We start from the raw sequence: 19,829 nt of genomic DNA, 5'->3' as shown, positions 1-19,829 counted from the left end.
TATGAGAAAATGCTCATCATCACTGGTCATTAGAGAAATCAAAACCACATTGAGATACCATCTCACACCAGTTAGAATGGCGATCTTTAAAAAATCTGGAGACAACAGATGCTAGAGAGGATGTGGAGAAACAGGAACACTTTTACACTGTTGGTGGGAGTGTAAACTAGTTCAACCATTGTGGAAGACAGTGTGGAGATTCCTCAAGGACCTAGAAATAGAAATTCCATTGACCCAGCAATCCCATTACTGGGTATATATCCAAAGGATTATAAATCATTTTATTATAAGGACAAATGCACATGAATGTTCATTGTAGCACTGTTTACAATAGCAAATACCTGGAACCAACCCAAATGCCCAACGATGATAGACTGGACAAGGAAAATGTGACACATGTACACCATGGAATACTATGCAGCCATAAAAAATGACACGGATGAACCTGGAAACCATCATTCTCAGCAAACTAACACAAGAACAGAAAATCAAACACTGCATGTTCTCACTGATAGGTGGGTGTTGAACAATGAGAACACATGGACACAAGGAGGGAAGCATCACATACTGAGGTCTGTGGGGCGGGAACTAGGGGAGAGACAGTGAGGGTGGGGAATTGGGGAGGGATAACATGGGGAGAAATGCCAGATATAGGTGATGGGGAAGAAGGCAGCAAAGCACATTGCCATGTATGTACCTATGCATCAATCCTGCATGTTCTTCACAGGTACCCCAAAAGCTAAAATGAATAAATTTTTTAAAAAGTGATTTCAAATGGATTACAGACATGAATGTGAAGAGCAAAACAATTTAGTGTATAAAACAAAATGCAGAATATTTTCAAGATTCTGAAGCAGAGAAATGTTTATTTTAAATAAAATACAAAAATACCAATATTAAAGGAAATTAATACCAATTAATATGAGAAATCATACCAATTAAATAAAGAACATTGATTCATTTAAAGAAAAAACAGTAAAAGAGTGTAAAAACACACCATGAAGTTGGAGAAGGTATTTGTAATACAAATAACTTTAAAAAGCTTCTATCCAGAATATTTAAATAAATTTTATAAATTAAGAAGAAAATAATAGACAACCTAATAGAAAAATGTTCCCCCCAAATCTCCACCCCAAAAAAATTCCTCGTCAGGTACTTCTCAAAAGAAAAAATATCTCACTGGTCAATTGACATGAGAACTTCATAACTGATCACTGATTTGAGACTTAAAACAACAAGGAGATAACACTACAGGTCCACCGGAATGGCTAAAGCTAAAATGGTTGACAATACCAAAAGCTGAAGTAGAAGATATAGAGCAATAATTCATCTCATACTTTGCTTGTGGTACTTGTTAGGTTTTATTGAAAATATACTTACCTTAGAACCAACAATTTCGTTCCTAGTATATTCTCTAAAATAAGAGTTAGCAACCATCCCCCAGTCATCTACATTAGGTATTTCTCCTAATGTTATCCCTCCTCAATGCCCCCCACCCTCTGCTATCCCTCCCCTAGCTCTCCCACCCCCCAACAGGCTCCTGTGTGTGATGCTCCCTTCCCTGTGTCCATGTGTTCTCATTGTTCAACAACCACTGATGAGTGAGAGCATGTAGTGTTTGGTTTTCTGTTCTTGTGTCAGTTTGCTGAGAATGATGGTTTCCAGCTTCATCCATGTCCCTGCAAAGGACCTGAACTCACCATTTTTTATGGCTACATAGTATTCCATGGTGTGTATTTGCCACATTTTCTGTATCCAGTCTATCATTGATGGGTTGGTTCCAAGTCTTTGCTATCATAAACAGTGCCACAATGAACATACGTGTGCATGTATCTTTGTAACAGAACAATTCATAATCCTTTGGGTATATACCCAGTAATGGGATTGCTGGGTCAAATGGTATTTCTATTTCTAGATCCTTGAGAAATCACCACATTGTCTTCCACAATGACCATCCTGCACCATCTGCACATGGACCCCAGAACTTAAAGTATAATTTAAGAAGTAAAATATTTTTTAAAAATGAGTCAGCAAACTAAAGCCCTCAGGCCAAATCCAGCCTACAGCCTGGTTTTATAAATAAAGTTCCAGCAGAAGAGCCTTGCCTATTCACTTAGGTATGGTGCTTCTTCACAAATTTGGGGAGTTGTGACCAAAAAAAAAAAAAAAAAAGTGACCTGCAAAGCCTAGAGTATTTACTCTCTGGGGCTCTCTACAGAAAAAGCTTGCCAACCCATGCCCCAAAGAAATACACGTGCATATATGTGCGGCAGAAGTTTGTGCAAGCATGTCACAGCAACGTTATTCTTCATAGCCCCAAATCAGAAGCAACTCCAGCATCCATCATCAGTTTAATGGATAAATAAGTTGAGGGATACTCATGTAAATATTAGAATACTCTACAGCAATAGTAATGTAAAAACTTCAGTGATTACTAAAAATATATATGAGCAAATCACACAACTAAATTTAAACACAATATAACTCATACTTAATAAGTTCATTTATATAAAGTTCAAAGGCAGGTTATATTGAATCACTTGTTTTACGTGTCCTTGCTCTGATATCACACTGCCTTGCTATGATCACTTTATAAGTCTTTGAAAAATTATTTTACATTGACAAAAATTGCATATATTTATGATATACAACATGATATTTAAAAATATGTATTCATTGTGGGGTGGTTAAATCAAACTAATTAACATACGTTTATCAGTGTTTAGGTATCCTCATTTAGTCGGCAAAGAAAAACAAGTAAGCGAGTACCATAGAAGTTGGAGTCACTGGCTTCCTTTAGTGGAAAAGAGTGTATTGGGATTAGGAAGGGACACCCAGGGAGCTTCAGCATGCTGGCAACTTGCTGATAATTGTCTGTTTTGTAATTGTTTCCGCTGTTTGTTTATAATAGGTATTCTGTACTATTACGTAATTTTCACAGCAAAATAAGGTTTAAAAAAAAAAAGTGTGGAGACTTAATAAGCCCTGTTGGGTGGGTGCCACTTGTCATTTACAGGCTTTACTCTGGGGTGATTTGCTGGTCCATTTTGGAGACACCCTGTTAGGTGGAATCTTCAGTTCTTTCCTCTCGGGCCGCTCTGGTTCTCCAGCAAAGACTCTTCCAATCTCCCGCCTCTAGGGTACCAAAGGTCTGGGATCCCAAGCCAGCTAAGGAGAGCTGAAGACTGCCATCATTCAGAGCCCAGAGGGTTACTGGATACTGTGCGATGGTGGACTATCCACTTTCTCAGCTGCCCCTGAAGTCCTCGGGCACACAGGCATGGTGTCACCCTCTTCAGAGGATAGGCCACAGAATATTTGCAGGAGCCGAAAATGGGCTGTTACCCAGCAGCCGACAGTGGAGAAAGGCATCTTCGAATCTACTTCTAAAACAGTTTTCAGTCAATTCTTACTTTAGCTCCCTACATCCTTTGGTTTCCACCTTATACCCGGTACTGAGCATTTCTGAGCCTTTTGAGAATTCTACCTGCGGCTGTGTCTGAGCATCCATGTTCTGAGTAAGATCTGGCTTTCTCCGGTAAAAGTCAGTGTTCCCCATCTGTTTGCTTTCTAACGTTCACACAGACTCTACCTATTCGCATCCTCTCCATCTTGTTGGCTATATTTCTTACAAATCTCTTGATTGTATATTTCACTGAGATTTCAAAGGAAATAAAATTAGATGCATGTATTCAATCTACCATCTTTCCACAGATGGAATTTGAATGTTAATCTCTAACACGAACATTAAAATAACTGTCTTGTGGGGTTGGCATGACTATTAAAAGTGATTTATGTATTTAAAGCAACAAGCTTCTTTCCTGTGGCTATTAAAATAGAAGGTCTTAAATACAGATAAAACCACACCACCTATACATACATACACAACACGCACACACGCGCGCACACACACACAGCCCCTCACCTCCTCCTCCTTCCCAGGAAGATCATGTAAATTAAATCAAAGGTAGAATTCAGATGTGGATTATTCACATATAAAGCTTACTATAAGGCTGGGAATTCTTCGTCCATGATGAGAAAATATGATTGACTACAGGAACCCTGAGAATATTTAGATAAGAAGCATCAAACTTTTCTTGAAATATGCTATTAAAACAGGACACACATTCATAATCAGTTGTGTATCTGGGGAGATATTGGGATTTGAGTAGGACGATATTAATAAGCATTAATAGAATGTGCTCTATTGCCTGACTTGTAAAATCTAGCCGTTAAAGAAGATCACAGTTTCCTGTTAATTAGGACCACCTACAGTGTTGGGAAACCTTTTTGGATGATCAAAGCGGTGGCATACTTAACCCAGGAGATGTTGACAAGCTCTTGAGCTAGTTACCATAATGTAACTTTTGACTAAGTGCTTGATGTACAAGCTCTTTTATGCCCTGCCTTAGTTTGGGTTTAATAGTTTCTGAAGTGACATTCCTTGCACACACGACGACAGTTACATGGAAATTTGATTTGTACTAGTGCCTTGTCCCTGTGTCAATTAATTTTCAATATACTTTTGTAGTATTTATTAGAAGAATAATAAAACACTTTAAGATATTAAGAATGTTATTTTCAGTTTTGAGTCTGCAACACAATCTATAAAGATCTTGAAGGAGACGGGCTCAGATTACAAAGGAAATCATCCATTTCCCCCTTGCCCACTTCACAACTGAAATAGTGGTCCTTAATGTTAAACTTCAGGGAATTGAGAAAAATGCCTTCTTGGTAAGGGGCCTCAGATCAATGACTTCCTGAGCTTGAGAGAAAATTTTTTAAAGCCTCTGGTCTCTATAAATAGGAAGATCATTTCCTTTGGAGCAGATAAACATGAGCTGGAATCCCCACTCTATCACTTAGATCTGCGTGCTTTGAGAGATTTTACTTCACCCCTCTGTGTGTACAAATGTGGTTCATAATACCAACTTTCAGGGTAGTGTGGAGATATACAGAAGAAAATGCCCAAAAGACCCAGCACATTTGGGCCCTTAATTATTTGTAGCTCTTACTAATAAACAGGTGCTCAATCTGCATTCTTTTTTCACTTAAACTAAAAATAAAATTTCTTATCAAGGAAGGTGTTGCTGTATTGGAAGAAAAAGAAATACAGCATCTGAAATGAACTTATGTGTAGTATCCTTAAAATGATTCCACTTCCTTCAACCTACTAGCATCTCTCAGTCAATTAAACTCAGCACTTACGTGCCTAACTCAGTTCAAGAAAGTGGAGTTGTGCTTGGAGACCCTTGAACGGTTCAGCAAGTCGAGGGTGCTTTCTAGACATTTTCTTCATGGCGATGTGTCCTTGTTCCACCTCCATAGGGAATTGGTATCTGTCACTCTCCATATCCATGAGGTAATTTACAGCAAGAGAAGCAGTGAGAGTATATTTTCTCCTTACATTTTGCACAATGCTGTGAGAATGTTTTGATTTCTTTTTGCTCTATCACTTCTCTGCTGGAGAACAGGGAATGGGCAAAATGAAGAAGCAAAGGGGTAAAGAGTGGACAACGAAACTGTAGGTCATTTTGAGTATTAAAAAGGGGGCGAGGCACCCCAAAGAGAGAAGCACTGATCAGGTGGTGTCCGTGAAACTTCGTCCCTGCCCCCTCGCCCTGCCGCCGCAGTTCAGGGACCAGAGGTTAAGGTGTGCAGAGGAGCTTGTCAGGAAATGAGGCTGGAGGAGCAGGCTTGGGCCAGGCTGGGAGATGAGCCTTCATCCTCTGGGTATCAGAGAGCCAGCAGAGGTCTTTAAGCAGGGAAGCCATGTGATCAGATCAGCTTTTCAGGATGATAACTCTTTATTGTGGAAAATGGACTGTGGGGGGAGAGACGTGTTAAGGGAACCAATTAAGAGCCTGTTGCCTTATTGGACTTTCTTTTACAACAACTATATGTTATTCTGTAAAGCGTCTCCAAGGACCTCAGAGTGCTGTAACTTTTCATGTTTATTTAATATTCAACACAATTTTACTCCTAAGCATTTTCCTTCACTCCTCATTAGTATATGTTTTTATCCTAATAAAATAATTCGACATAAACTTTACGATATTTATGGTGCTCTCAACTCTTCTAAAGTAATTAAATAAATAAAATTTGCATGATTACTTTGCATATGTATAGGGAAGTCTTGATTTTGATTTTATTTTTATTTTTATTTTTATTTTTTTTTTTTTGAGACGGAGTTTCGCTCTTGTTACCCAGGCTGGAGTGCAATGGCACGATCTCGGCTCACCGCAACCTCCGCCTCCTGGGTTCAGGCAATTCTCCTGCCTCAGCCTCCTGAGTAGCTGGGATTACAGGCACGCGCCACCTTGCCCAGCTAATTTTTTGTATTTTTAGTAGAGACGGGGTTTCACCATGTTGACCAGGATGGTCTCGATCTCTCAAGCTCGTGATCCACCCGCCTCGGCCTCCCAAAGTGCTGGGATTACAGGCGTGAGCCACCGTGCCTGGCTTGATTTTGATTTTAAAAGATATATAACACTTACGTGCTTCCTTTTCCGTGATATAATTTATTTTCCAAAACTAATGTCATAGGTTTAGACATTAACTAGGATCTGCATTAAGTTGTACAGTATCAAATTATTTTACACTAGTTATCTTCATTGATAGTACCCTATAACCAGTTTAAAGAGACGTGTGTGTGTAAATATGCATACATCATTGAGGGTCTCACTGAACCTAAACCATCTAAATAAGATTACTAGCAGACTTAGCTCAAGTTGCACTTTGGAAATGCATTCTTTTTAGAAATTTTAAAGTATTCATAGAAGCTGAAAAAATGTGCAGAAATTTGCATTGATGGATGTTTTCTTATCCTCCATCAGGAAATGATGTACTTGAAACTCATTATAGATCTTCATAGAAACTCGACTGAACGTGCCTTGGGCTTTGTGCTCATCAGCACATACCGAGTTGACTGCATAATTCATATCTCTTGTGTCACATTTAATGTATAACATGTATTTCCTGTTAATTATGAAAATAAAAACACATCATATATTCTAAGAGCATAATTACAAAAACACTGCAAAAAGTTATGTTTGAAGTCTATTAGCCAATTTCTCTTTAAAAGATCTAAAATGGAAGAGTTATTTTCTCTTGCTTTTTGAAAATCGGTTTAACAATGCTTCCCTTTTTTTTCTTCCACCTGACTTTACAGAATGATATAGAGGCTCCATAACATAGGAAACAGGAAATAATAGAGACAGAGGAGTTACCGACTCTATCATCTAGAAACATTTAGACAAATAAATAAAATGAACTCAGGACTTTCCAGGACTGAACCAAGATTGTTCTGCGGATATGAAGACCAAAGCAATTCACTGATTAGTGATTAATTATTTTTTTCTCTTTTAGAGGCATTTTTAATATGTTTTTAGTACATGGAAAAACAAAATTCCATAAAAGCCCTGATTCTTTTAGCCTCCTGAAGTCAAAATTCTCTTAGATAACATCTCCCTTTATAAAGAGGAAATACATTATGTAATTAAAATTCTAGCTACTTAATAATCATAATCTGACTTAAGAAAACTTTTAAAGTATTATGCAGGCCTCATAAATCTTGAACTGCATGTGAATTTATAAAGCATACTGCAGTCTAAGCTTTCACACCTGAAAAATATACACGCTAAGCTCTGACTGTACGAGGCAGCCATCATTCTTTGGCTCTTTGGTTACTAATTAAACAGGCACAATATTAAAAATGAATTAACTACATAATTAATATTGCATACTTGTCACAGGTAGTTACCATGTAACTTTTCCCTGGACTCACAGGAGAGAAACTTTTTGGCATTAAACTTTGATAGGTTAATTTGATTCACTGCTTAAGAACATAAGCCGGATGGTTAGATTGGCTGTCATCAAATATGAACTTTTTTTTTTTTTAACAGTCCAGAGGTCTTTCATTTATTTATTTATTTTTAACACCTATTATGCCATGAATTCATAGGGAATAGGTTCCAGCAGCTCAGGCTCCTTCCCATTGGTTCTCACAAAGTGTGCTTCTCTGGGTGGAGCAGGCTGGCGCTTCAGTTGGACCCAGGTACCTTTCTCTTTGGCTTCTTTCTTTTTCTGATCATTTTCCTTCACACGGTTTAGGAAGCTATCTCGGCTCTTAGAGTGCTTGATGTGCTCAATACGCACATTAATTCTCTTGGCAAGAATCTTGCCCTTAACTTGTTTGTTTACAACAATGCCAACAGCATGCTGGGTAACATTGTAGACCCTTCCAGTTTTGCCATGATAACATTTGTGGGGCATTCCTTTTTGAACGGTACCCATTCCCTTGATGTCTACAATATCACCTTTCTTATAGATTCGCATATACGTGGCCAAAGGAACAACTCCATGTTTTCTAAAAGGCCTAGAGAACATGTATCGAGTGCCTCTCCTCTTTCCCTTTGTGTTCGTCATTTTGGCGAATTACTGGAAGATGGCGGTTCCGGCCGAAAAGAAAAAATATGAACTTTTATACATAGACGCTGATGAGACAGACTTTGAGTTTCCTAAAGTGACTCACTTTTGCTACCAAAAATCCTATCTTAAAAAAAAATGTGACTTGTTTATTAATGCATACAGCATTTATCCATTTATCCATTTATGGTTTCATTAATTTATCTACAAGTGCCATGAAAAACTAACATGATTTATTAAAATAAATATAAAAATTCCTATTTGCAGGAATGGCAAATGGGTTTTTTCTGGTCAATGGCTTCCAATGTGTTGGCATTAGTTGCATACCATCCTCATACAAGTTCAGCAAATGATAGTACAAACAATAGTTATTATTATTATCACAGTAATAAATTCCCCAAAGTGAGGAGTGGGGAGGGTCGTCTGTGTGCCCAGTATTTGAAGACCTTGAATAAATTATTACAGACAGAGAAGCTTGCACAAAGAACAGTGGAGGAACCACAAAAAGAGGACCCCATTCTCTTTGTTGGGGAGCCATGGAAGGAGCATCTCATGATGAGTCAAGACGCCCCAGAAGGATTCCAGTAGCTATGATTAGTGAGCAGTGGGATACCTGACCTAGGACCTGAGGACAGAGGTGTGGGCTTGAGATATAGATTTATGAGTCACCAAATGATTCTTGAAAAATGTGGACTATTTCATTGGTGGACTAAGTTGGAAGGGCAATCCAGGCAAAGGCATCAATTTGACCAAAAGAACATCCTAGTAGACTTATTTTAGATTTCATCATGATAGATGCATTAGATGTATTTCCTATGTGAAGAGAGGAAATAATAAAGCATTAGAAACCTGATTGGCTAGAATAAAACATTAAATTGTGATTTTATTTATTTACTCATTTATTTAATTAGGACAGAGTCTCGCTCTGTCGCCCAGCCGCTGGAGTGCAGTGGCTCAGTCTCGGCTCACTGTCCACCTCTACCACCCGGGTTCAAGCGATTCTCCTGCCTCAGCCTCTGGAGCAGCTGGGACTACCGGCACGCGCCACCACATCTGGCTAATTTTTTTGTATTTTTAGTAGAGATGGGGTTTCACCATGTTGGCCAGGCTGTTCTCGAACTCTTGACCTCAGGTGATCCACCTGCCTCGGCCTCCCAAAGTGCTGGAATTACAGGCATGAGCCACCACACCCAGCGATTTTATTTTGTATTAATTTATTTCTCAGAGATAAAGTATGCCACCAAACTTACATATTTCATATTTATATTGCACATTTACATATTTTCGTTATCCTAGTTAACTTAAACAGCTCTAAAATTCTGTTACTCAGTAATTGATCTGAAGCCAATATTTCCTTAATTCAATAACTGCTACTTTGTGATTGTTATAAATCTGATATACATTTGAGGTAATAACTAGTGTGTCACTTTCATTTAATAATAAAAAAATCAGAATATTTTAATAAAGATGTTCAAATCCACATATACACTAAGTGCTCCCAATTAATGTCATTCTTAAATATGTGTAGCACAAATATACAAGCTTTTAGGGTTTTCCTAAGTATATCAAGGGATAGTTAAAAAAAAAAAAAAAGCTTAGGTTTTTTTAATTAAACAAAATTGTGTTTCTGAGCCTGGGTGAATTGCTTAAAATCGCATATAAAATATCTGCTTCATTTTAACTGAAAAAAACATATTCTTCCCCTAGGAATGTGGTAAAGATAAAATGCAGATAAAGCAAGTACAACACGTTGTGCTAATAAATGATGACTGTACCATTATTAGAGTACATGATTATGGAATGGTGTATATGCTCTATACAAGAGAAAAATGTGCCGAAATCATGCAAGTACATTCTCAAATTTACACACTAGTTGAGGATCTACATCATGTAATCCCTGCTTTTAAGGAAACAAGAACTGAATGATGCAATAAATAGAAGATGTCAAAGCTTATTTGGATGAGAAAAACAACTCGTGTACATGGTATTGTCTAACTGAAATCTGGTCTATCAGCATTTTACAAATAATGGCTTTTGTAACACAGAGAAAATATTAGTAAAATCAAATTTAAATTTTTTAAGATAGCAGCTTTTAAAAATAATTTTAAAATCATGCACTTAATTATTTGATTGGATCAAGTAGTGCATTTTAAAGACTTTATCAAATCTGTTTATAAACAATGATCTTTTTGACTCAAAGGAGTTTTATATGTTAAAGCTCCGATTGAGACTGTCACTCTCATTTGTCAAATGAGAGATAGATTGCAATTAGGAATATTCTCATTTGTTTCAGAACAAAATCCTTTTTCCTTTTTCATCCTTCTTCATACGAAGATTTATTTTCTAATTTGTGTCCTCTTTTTCCCATGATTGATCATTTAGGGCCTGTCATTTCACATTCATTAAGACCTCGCGAAGTGCAGAGGACATTGAGGAATTTAGCTCAGTAGCTCCTGGTTGAAGTGGCGTTTATTTTGCTTTTGCTCTGCTGTGATGGGATTCAGAGGTTTATTTCACTCATCACTTTTCTCTATCTTGTCTGTTCATGTGTTGGTAAACTTTCATAAATGCCTTGAGTATTCCCTGTACCAAGGATTGGGCAGATAGTAGAGACAATAATTATAAAGCAACGAGGTAAGGGATTATTCCCAAGCACAGGATGATACAGCATAGAGGATGGACTCAACCCACCTGGGGACAAGCTGAGGGGAAGGTACTTTGAAGGATATGACCCTTAGGGTCTTAGAAATAAATAGATATTACCCAGAAGTGTGAAGTATATGTGTGTGTTTGTGTGGATATAAAGTGGGATTGGGAGCAGGGTGGGCTTTCCACAAAGTAGAAAGGCATGAGCAAAATGCACACAAAGACGTGAAACAGCACGATGCTTTCACTGTTTGGTGGAAATAAAACTGGAGATGTGAGTAGCCGTGCATCCCATTATGAAAAGCATTGTATGAAATGTTGACATGTATAAATCATGTCATGTAGTTTTAGAGAAAGAGAGAAATAGCAGGTACCTACACTCACAGATGCCCAGTCCCCCCTCTAGAGGTTCAACAAAAGTATGTCCAAAAGTTCAAGAAAAGAAACACGTCATATTTACTTTCCCTCTATTTATATTTATTCCCTAGGTGATCTCCTTTAAGCTTATGGCATTAAATACCATATGTATGGTCTTAACTCCCACATATTTATCTCCAGCCTCACCCCCTTTCCTGAACTCCAAACACATCCAACTGCTGACTTGATATTCCCAATCAGACATCGAATGAAGACCTCAAACTTAGGTCCGAAACAGAAATCCCACCACCACCTCCCAAACTGTTCCTCCTACTGTTCTTCTCATTTCATTAAAGTAAAACTCCAGCCTTCTAGTTGCTCAAGATAGAACATTGCCTCTCATCTCCTTGTCTGACCTGTCAGGACATCCTGCCGGCTCCTTTCTGAAACATAACAAAAGTTTCTCACCTCCGTTGCCACCAACCCAGTCAAAGCAACTCTCATGGCTCACCTAGGTTATTTCGGCAGTCCCCCAGCTGAGCCCCCTGCTCCCAGGCTCTCCCTTCTAGAATTGATTCTGCACACATGGCTCCTTCCGGGGGCTCCCCACCACACTTAAAGCCAAGAGTCCTTAGCATGGCCTGCGAGGATTCTTGCACTGACCTCTGCTGCCTCTCTGACCTTACTGCCTTCCGCTCCCCTCACTGCAGACCCCACTGCAGCCCCACTGGGCCTCCCTTGCTGTTCCCCAGACACACCTCTCACACTCCTGCCTCCAGACACATCCACGTGCTATTCTCTCTGCCCAGAGAGCTCTTCCACCGTGCCTCTTTCTCATTTCTTTCTGCCCTTCTTTGAAATGTCACCTTATAGTTGGCTTCTTCTTGTCCACTTTGTATAAAATAGCCATAGCTCCCCGCACGCGGACACAAGCACACACGAGAAAGAGAAACAGAGAAAAGAAACAGCAATCTCCTGTAGCCTGCTTTATTTTACTCCAGTTATCACCATCATCTGTCCATATATGTATGTGTATGTATATATCGATATCTACACTCATACTTTATCTACTGTCTGTTTCTCACCACTAGAGTAAAAGCTCCGTGTGTACTGGCACATAGAGCTATTTTGTTTGCTGCCAGGTCCCCAGCTCTTAGAATAATATAGTACTCAACAAATACTTGTTAAATGAATAAATGTCGCTGGGTGCAATGGCTCACCCCTATAATCCCAGCATTTTATGACACTGTTATGGGCAGATCACTTGAGCTCAGGAATTCAAGACCAGCCTGGCTAACGTAGTGAAACCCAGTCTCTGCATGAAAGATAAAACTTAGCAAGGTATGGTGGTGTGCACCTGTAGTCCCAGCTACTCAGGATGCTGAAGTGAGAGGATCACTTGAGCCCAAAAGGTGGAGGTTGCAGTGAGCTGAGATCATGCCACAGCACTTCAGCCTGGATGACAGAGCAAGACTCTGTCTCAAAAAAAAAAAAAAAAAAAAAAAAAAAATGAATGAATGTAAGGTACCATCCCAAATGGATACTCTGGGTTCCTTCTGCCTCTATCCTACCTCCAACCCTTCCATCTCCATTTTACAAGCTTTCTAATAGCAGATACCAAATTTCATTCATCATTCATTTTTCATCTGTATATCTCAAGCATCTGGCACAGTCTGATATATCTTGCCATTCAAAAAGAGACGAAAATGGTTCCACTGAGGTTTCACACTTCTGAAACCCAGTAACGATGCAGTCTTCATTACTGTAGCCAGAAATAACTTCTTTATCTTTTAAACCCACTCCCTAATCACAACTGTCTCTAGCTTCCCATTCTAATGATGAGGACAGCATGACTCAAGGCAATCCATGTGAGAAGATGAATCACAGCCTCTTGCCCAGCACAGCAGCCCAAAGCCCACCTCTTCCCCTGTGTCACATGAGGCATGATTCTGCAGAGGGGACAGAGGTAGATCTACTGTGAGGCTAACTAAGTTTAAGTAACAGGACTCCTCAATTTCAGGCACCTTCTAAAGCTCCATGCCTAACTGTCTATCCACAATTACTAAGTCTAGTAATCTTGAAAATCCAAAAAACTGGTTGAAGTGGGAATTTTCCCAATACAAATTTAAAGAAGCAAATGTCACCTGTCCTGCTTTGATGGGAAGATGCCTGCACCTGTCACCTTCTGACCTCGTACCTGCTTGGCCACATCTGGTTCATCCTTCTATGTCATTTCCGCCTTGTTCAGAAAGGCGTGACCTTGACATTTTTTTTTTATCTCAGATTGGTTTTCATCTCTTTTCTTATGATTACATGTAATAACTCTCATTTTTACTTTTCTTCAGAACTGGTTGACAAACTTATTTCTTAAAGATTTTGCTTCATACGATAATCAGATAATTTTTATTCTGCCAGGTTTATTGCGATTCATTTTTCTCATTCACTGAGTCCTAGCGAGCTTCGTACTGTTGTTTTCTTTTCCTCCTTCTACATTTCTTTTTTGAATGTCTAAGCTGGACAGTCAAGTTCTCTCTGTGGAATCTCTGATTTATGGAGGAGGCTACCATGTGTCAGCTTGATCATTCTTTCTCTGGACTGCTATTCACTGTTATGTTTCCTTTCAAGGTCTGACACAGCACTTGGCATTAGAGGCACAAGATGAGCAAATGAAATGTAAATCTAAGGGAAATTACCTTTGAATGGCATATGGTGCCTGCTCCCGGAAAGAGTTCAAAGCTGCCTGTTCATTCATAAATTCGGAATCCCCAAATTGTATTATTCATAGACTCAACCACAAGATAAAGTTGGTATAAATTTAGCATGTATAGAGTGAAAGCTAGAACCAGGCTTGCCCCCATGGACTTAATCTAGAGTCAAGAAACTCAGGAGATTCTCGGTTTCTTTAAAAGATTTTTTAAAAGGACAACTGCAGGTCTTCAGAGTAAAGAGCACTTAAATTTATAAGGTTACACATTCAGTCAGCCAGGATTTTATTTACGGATGTCCAAGTCTTAACAGGAATGAATCAAATGCCCTGACATCTAAAATGTGGGATTTCTGGTTGTCTCAGCATTTTACATCCCTATAAACTTCCTTCTATAACACGATCTGTATTTTACCCAACGGATTTTTGTAGAATTTCAGGAGGGAAAAATAGTTTTACCTTAATAACTTACAAATTAACAAAGAAGTTCACAGAGAGCTCTGCTCACAATTTTCTCTGAAAGAGCCCATGTGTAATATATGCATAACACATTTCCTTGTGTTAAGTAGAACGCTCCATTTACGCTGTTCCATACTTCCTTGCGAGTCCTTTTCCACAGAGCCTCTAATTTGCTCAGAAATCAATGAAATAATAGACACAAATGAATGAGAGAGCCACTTTTCTCTGGGCCTTCTTTCCAACTGACTGGGCATGACACAGGGAGCGACATCCTTTCTCACCAAGACACTTGAGATTTTTTTCTTCTTTCACTTCCAACTTAAAATTCATATCATTTAGGGTCTTGTCTGGCGCTGGGTCAGAGTGCGACAGGTACTACCAACAATAGGGGTTTGAATCTGAGGTCTACTTTTTGCATTAAAAAGGAATATTAAGGCCAGGCGCGGTGGCTCAAGCCTGTAATCCCAGCACTTTGGGAGGCCGAGGCGGGTGGATCACGAGCTTGAGAGATCGAGACCATCCTGGTCAACATGGTGAAACCCCGTCTCTACTAAAAATACAAAAAATTAGCTGGGCATGGTGACGCGTGCCTGTAGTCCCAACTACTCAGGAGGCTGAGGCAGGAGAATTGCCTGAACCCGGGAGGCGGAGGTTGTGGTGAGCCGAGATCGTGCCATTGCACTCCAGCCTAGGTAACAAGAGCGAAACTCCGTCTCAAAAAAAAAAAAAAAAAGGAATATTAATAAGAGTGAGGGAGGACTTAAAGTCATACCAACACCAAACTGGAAATGTCTCTTTGATTTACCCAGAAAGAGTAGACGAGACTTAAAAAGGAATATTTCTCTCCATATAATGTCTGTGTTGTTCAATTTTGTGTCCATTAATTATTAAATATTCTTTATCAGAAATAAAAAAAGGCCTTTGTAGTTACTCCAAATTTTCCTGATGTGAGTTACTTTTTCAAGTAGCAAATGAAGAGACAGACTTCCCACTCTAAAGGAAAGCAAAAGCGTCACCCCCATCAATGTTGAAGGGAAGGGGAGATTCTTGGGCTGTGGTTGATGAGGAGGCAGGGCACAGTGAGCAGCCATGGGGTCTAGGGAGCAGGAGCGAGGAAAGGACTAAAATGGGAAGAAGAATCTGGTATCTCATTCTGCAGGGCCATGTGCTGAGCCACCTGAGTGGAGTGACAGTAGGCTGTTGGGGAATAGAGATGCCAAGGTAGATACCTAGAGGTCAGAGCATCCTGGTGGTGGAAGGACTCGGAAATAAAAAGATGCCATCTTCGTGGGAGAGGAGGAGAAACCACAGCAATCAAGGCAACTTCTAATTCACTGCCCTACTCTCAACTATTCATTTCTTAATTCTGTTATCTTTGCCTACCCTAAATGCCTCAATAACTACCTTCCTGATGGCCTACGTTACATAGCACGGACCAGGAAACCCAGTTTTTGTATTTCACTACTCCAGCCCAGGAAAATTCCCAGGAATATGGAAATGGTTAGTGATGATCCCTTTTTCACATTCTCCTTTCTCAGCATTATCCCATACATAGCATCTGAACAATACAGAGCCTCCCCAACCCCACCCTATGAGATGACCATAGGGAGATGACCTTTAGGGAGAAAAGAGTGCGGACACAAATTTAGCCAAGGTACTACTCTGTGACAATCAAATACAAGCTGATGATGTTTTCACAAAAAAGAAACCAGCAGTTTGCCCAATGTCTGAAGTTTGGAGATGAAGAACAGAGCTTAAAACTGGGACCTAGAGCTGCAGGAAGGAAGCAGAAACCGAATTTTAATGGAGTTAGAAGGTTTATTGAGACCTCTAGGCATCAGTTAGTCTTTTTTCTTACCCAAGACTGTTTTTAGGATACAATTCAGTCATCTGGGGGTCATTTCAATGAGCTTTGCACTCCAACACTTAGAAAAAAAAAAATACCGGCTTCTAATTGGAAGTGTTATTTGAGCACTCTTTGAAAATCTTTCCAAAATTAATGAGAGCATATAGTGCATAAAGATACACAGAGGGAGGCAGGCGGCATCGGGAGACAGCTGAGCATCTCACATCAATGTAGCTGGTAAACAAGCTCACGACATGCATAAAAATGGCAATGGGGTTAGACCCGTAAGAACATCTCAGAGCAGCTTTAAACCCTTGAGCAAAATTTAAAAATTTTGCCACAGACTTTCAGGTCTATTGTAATATTAAATCAACTCTCTGCATAAACAGTTCATTTCATTTTTCTCTTTAGTTATATGTTGTGACCACTGAATATTAATCTTACCCTTTCAAAAGGAAAATGTATATTTTTGCCTGTCATTCAGAGCTTTCATAAATCTTCAAGTTTGAAGCGGATTCATCCAATAATGCGTCACTAGCTCAGCTACCTCTGGTTGCCAACAGTCTATATGAATAGGAGGCAGAATGGGAGCAAGGAGACCTTGAACTCATTAAATGCTTTATGAATGGTTCCCATTTCCAGAAAAAGCACAAATTTGTTTTCCAGATCCACTCTCTTGCTACACGCGTCCGTGATGAAAGAGGCAGTCATTCTATTATCTTATGGAGATTTTTGTTTTACAGAAAATATGAAAAACAGAAGACAATTTGTAACAATGAATTTTATGCTTCCAATATTAAGTTACAGTATAAATTCCTATATTAATCTAAAATCATCTAAAAGTGAATGCGGCTATGAAGATAGCTAAGACTAACGGCATGCCTGAGCAGAAGTTATCTAAACATGTAATGTAGCAGTTTTTTCTGGCCATTTATAACTCAATAATGGACTTTTTCATTCAGAGTACACTTAAGTGTGTTGCGTTCGGCTACATTTTAGTCAACACGTTTACCTTTCTTTTTCACCATGGCTACATATAGAAATACTACCTGCCTCCAGAACCCAGCAGAGATGGGAGGAAGGATGAGGGATGCAGCAAAATATATAAATATATATAAATTCTAAGAAAGCACACAAAAAGAGGCAGGTTATTGTAGAGTATAGCAGAGTCAGACAGTTAGGCATGACGGAAGAATGGCTTAAAGACATAACTTTGGCTTTGGACCCAAGCCATAAATCAGGAAAGAAGAAAACTCATCCCCTCCAACTTAGAATATGCAGACCACTTTTCAAATGCATGGTCAAGTTCTTTGCCAGTCTTTAACGATTTGCAGACATAGTGCTTTCGTAACTAATAAATGGTTTGTATAATTAAAAGTGTTTTCTGAAAGCCCTTCGAATTTCGAAGCACACAGAATTATCCTTCGCATGTTACTGCATCAGAACAATTCGTGCGTGTCAGTGCACAGATCATTTGTTTTAACTTAATTCACCATAATATTTACTTCCACTACTTACTCCCAAACAATATTGATCTGCTGTTTCCCAAAGCAGGTTATCCTGGTCTGGATCAAGCCTGTCTCTGCTAGTAACAGTTTCTCTAGGAGACAGTTCTATTTTAAATGTTTCATAGGTCATCTAGTTATTTGTTCATTGCTAGGGATGGTGGGAGAGCTATAATAGACAAGCAGCCTCAGCTGGCCACTGGATGTTAAGACTGGGTCTGGCATTATTAAAAGGATGGACGCTATATTCTATGCCCTATGGAAAATAGTTTGATAATACATCTTGACCCAGAACTTATTAAAAAATCCATTACCTTTTTAATTCAAGTTCATAATGCCCTTTGGAATTTCAATTTAGGCATTTCTTACCAAAATAATACGTAGCTTTATTAGTGAACATGGGAGATAGAGTCTCTTATATTGGCAACTCTCTTACATGAGAGTTATTAATTTATTATCGACAAATTTATGTTCTTACTCTTTAAAAAAAGGTTGGTGGGGGGGTGTATGTATCTTTGCCTTCCAAGAAGATCTTAGATCAACTTTGCCATTGCCTTGTGGGAATCTTAAGGCGATGCGACAAATTCTATTTTTTGGGCTGTTAATCTTTACCTAACAGGACCTGGCTCAATCCCTAAGACTGATCCTGAAATCCGCACCCTGAGGCCAGTTTGCTTTGAAAACAACTGTACAAACGCATAGCGAACGGATAGTCTTATACACTCAATTTGTACAATTGCATCCCATCGGCAAAATCAAAGCTCTCAGGCGAGGTGGTGAGAAATCCAACCTCGGCCTCTTGTCCCGCCTCAGAAGCGCCGGTCAGGAACCCGACCCCCGCGCCCCTCCTTCCGACACACTCGCAAGACAAACACCTGCTCCATGAACAGCAGCACCGCTCTGCTCTGACACGCTTTCTTCCCAGGCGCCGGGCTCGACATGTGCTAGCGCTGGCCGCGGAGGGCGGGCGTGGATCTCCAGGTGCCACTGTGCGCCACCTCGCAGCCCTTCTCTCGCCTTCTAAGGCCTTCTTCCCCGCAGGAGCAGAGCCTCCTGGCTTTTAGGTCCCTTCATTGACGTGCTAGCGCGACTGGAAGAGGTGGAAGGCAAGCCCGCACCTTGCCCCGTGCTGGGAATGCGCCAGAGAACAGGCGCTCAGGTGCAGGCCTTTGCAAACCGATTCTCCTCTAGCTTTATTTCTTTTCTTTTCTTTTTTTCTTTTTTTTTTTTTTTTTTGTGAGACGGAGTTTTGCTCTTGTTACCCAGGCTGGAGTGCAATGGCGCGATCTGTCTCGGCTTACCGCAACCTCCGCCTCCTGGGCTCAGGCAATTCTCCTGCCTCAGCCTCCTGAGTACTTGGGATTACAGGCACGCGCCACCATGCCCAGCTAATTTTTTTGTATTTTTAGTAGAGATGGGGTTTCACCGTGTTGACCAGGATGGTCTCGATCTCTTGATCTCGTGATCCACCCGCCTCGGCCTCCCAAAGTGCTGGGATTACAGGCTTGAGCCACCGCGCCCGGCTAGCTTTCTTTTAACATCATCTACTAGCAGAAATGTGTGTGACCATCGGGTGTTTTAATAATTGCTCTAGCTGACCCGGGAACTGGGGAGTCTGGTAAAGAGACCCAGCGTGACCACACAGCATTTGCTGATGATTTCACGCTAATTTGGACCACAAATTCTTCCAATGGATCTCGTCGGTCAACATGTGATTTTTGGCACAGGCTGAGATTCTTCAAAGGGCTTCCATATCACAAATTTACTGCTATTAAAAAGAAAGGACCAAAACAGCAGGCATGTCTCTATGGGGATTTAATAAATATGTAAATTATTATTTAAATCGCTGTAGCTGGCTGTAGGAGGGAAGAAAATCAGTTTGTAT

General features: G+C 39.8%; 1 protein-coding gene across 1 annotated transcript; it reads right to left on the bottom strand.

Moving 5' to 3' along the window:
* Window positions 1-7,900: 7,900 nt before the first annotated feature.
* LOC101036585 (large ribosomal subunit protein eL21-like) lies at window positions 7,901-8,463 on the bottom strand. The gene has a single exon (XM_039466248.2). The coding sequence runs from the start codon at window positions 8,425-8,427 to the stop codon at window positions 7,945-7,947; it is 483 nt and encodes a 160-aa protein (XP_039322182.1). The 5' UTR covers window positions 8,428-8,463; the 3' UTR covers window positions 7,901-7,944.
* Between the last annotated feature and the right edge of the window lie 11,366 nt (window positions 8,464-19,829).

Source organism: Saimiri boliviensis, chromosome 14 (genome assembly GCF_048565385.1).
Source record: "Saimiri boliviensis isolate mSaiBol1 chromosome 14, mSaiBol1.pri, whole genome shotgun sequence".
NCBI lineage: Eukaryota > Metazoa > Chordata > Mammalia > Primates > Cebidae > Saimiri > Saimiri boliviensis.
The sequence above is the reverse complement of the archived record's forward strand: the minus strand, read 5'-3'. Positions and strand labels throughout refer to the sequence as shown.

Bases quoted from the DNA above. Each gene is read 5' to 3' on its own strand.
- LOC101036585 (XM_039466248.2), bottom strand. From the start codon at position 8,427: ATGACGAACACAAAGGGAAAGAGGAGAGGCACTCGATACATGTTCTCT.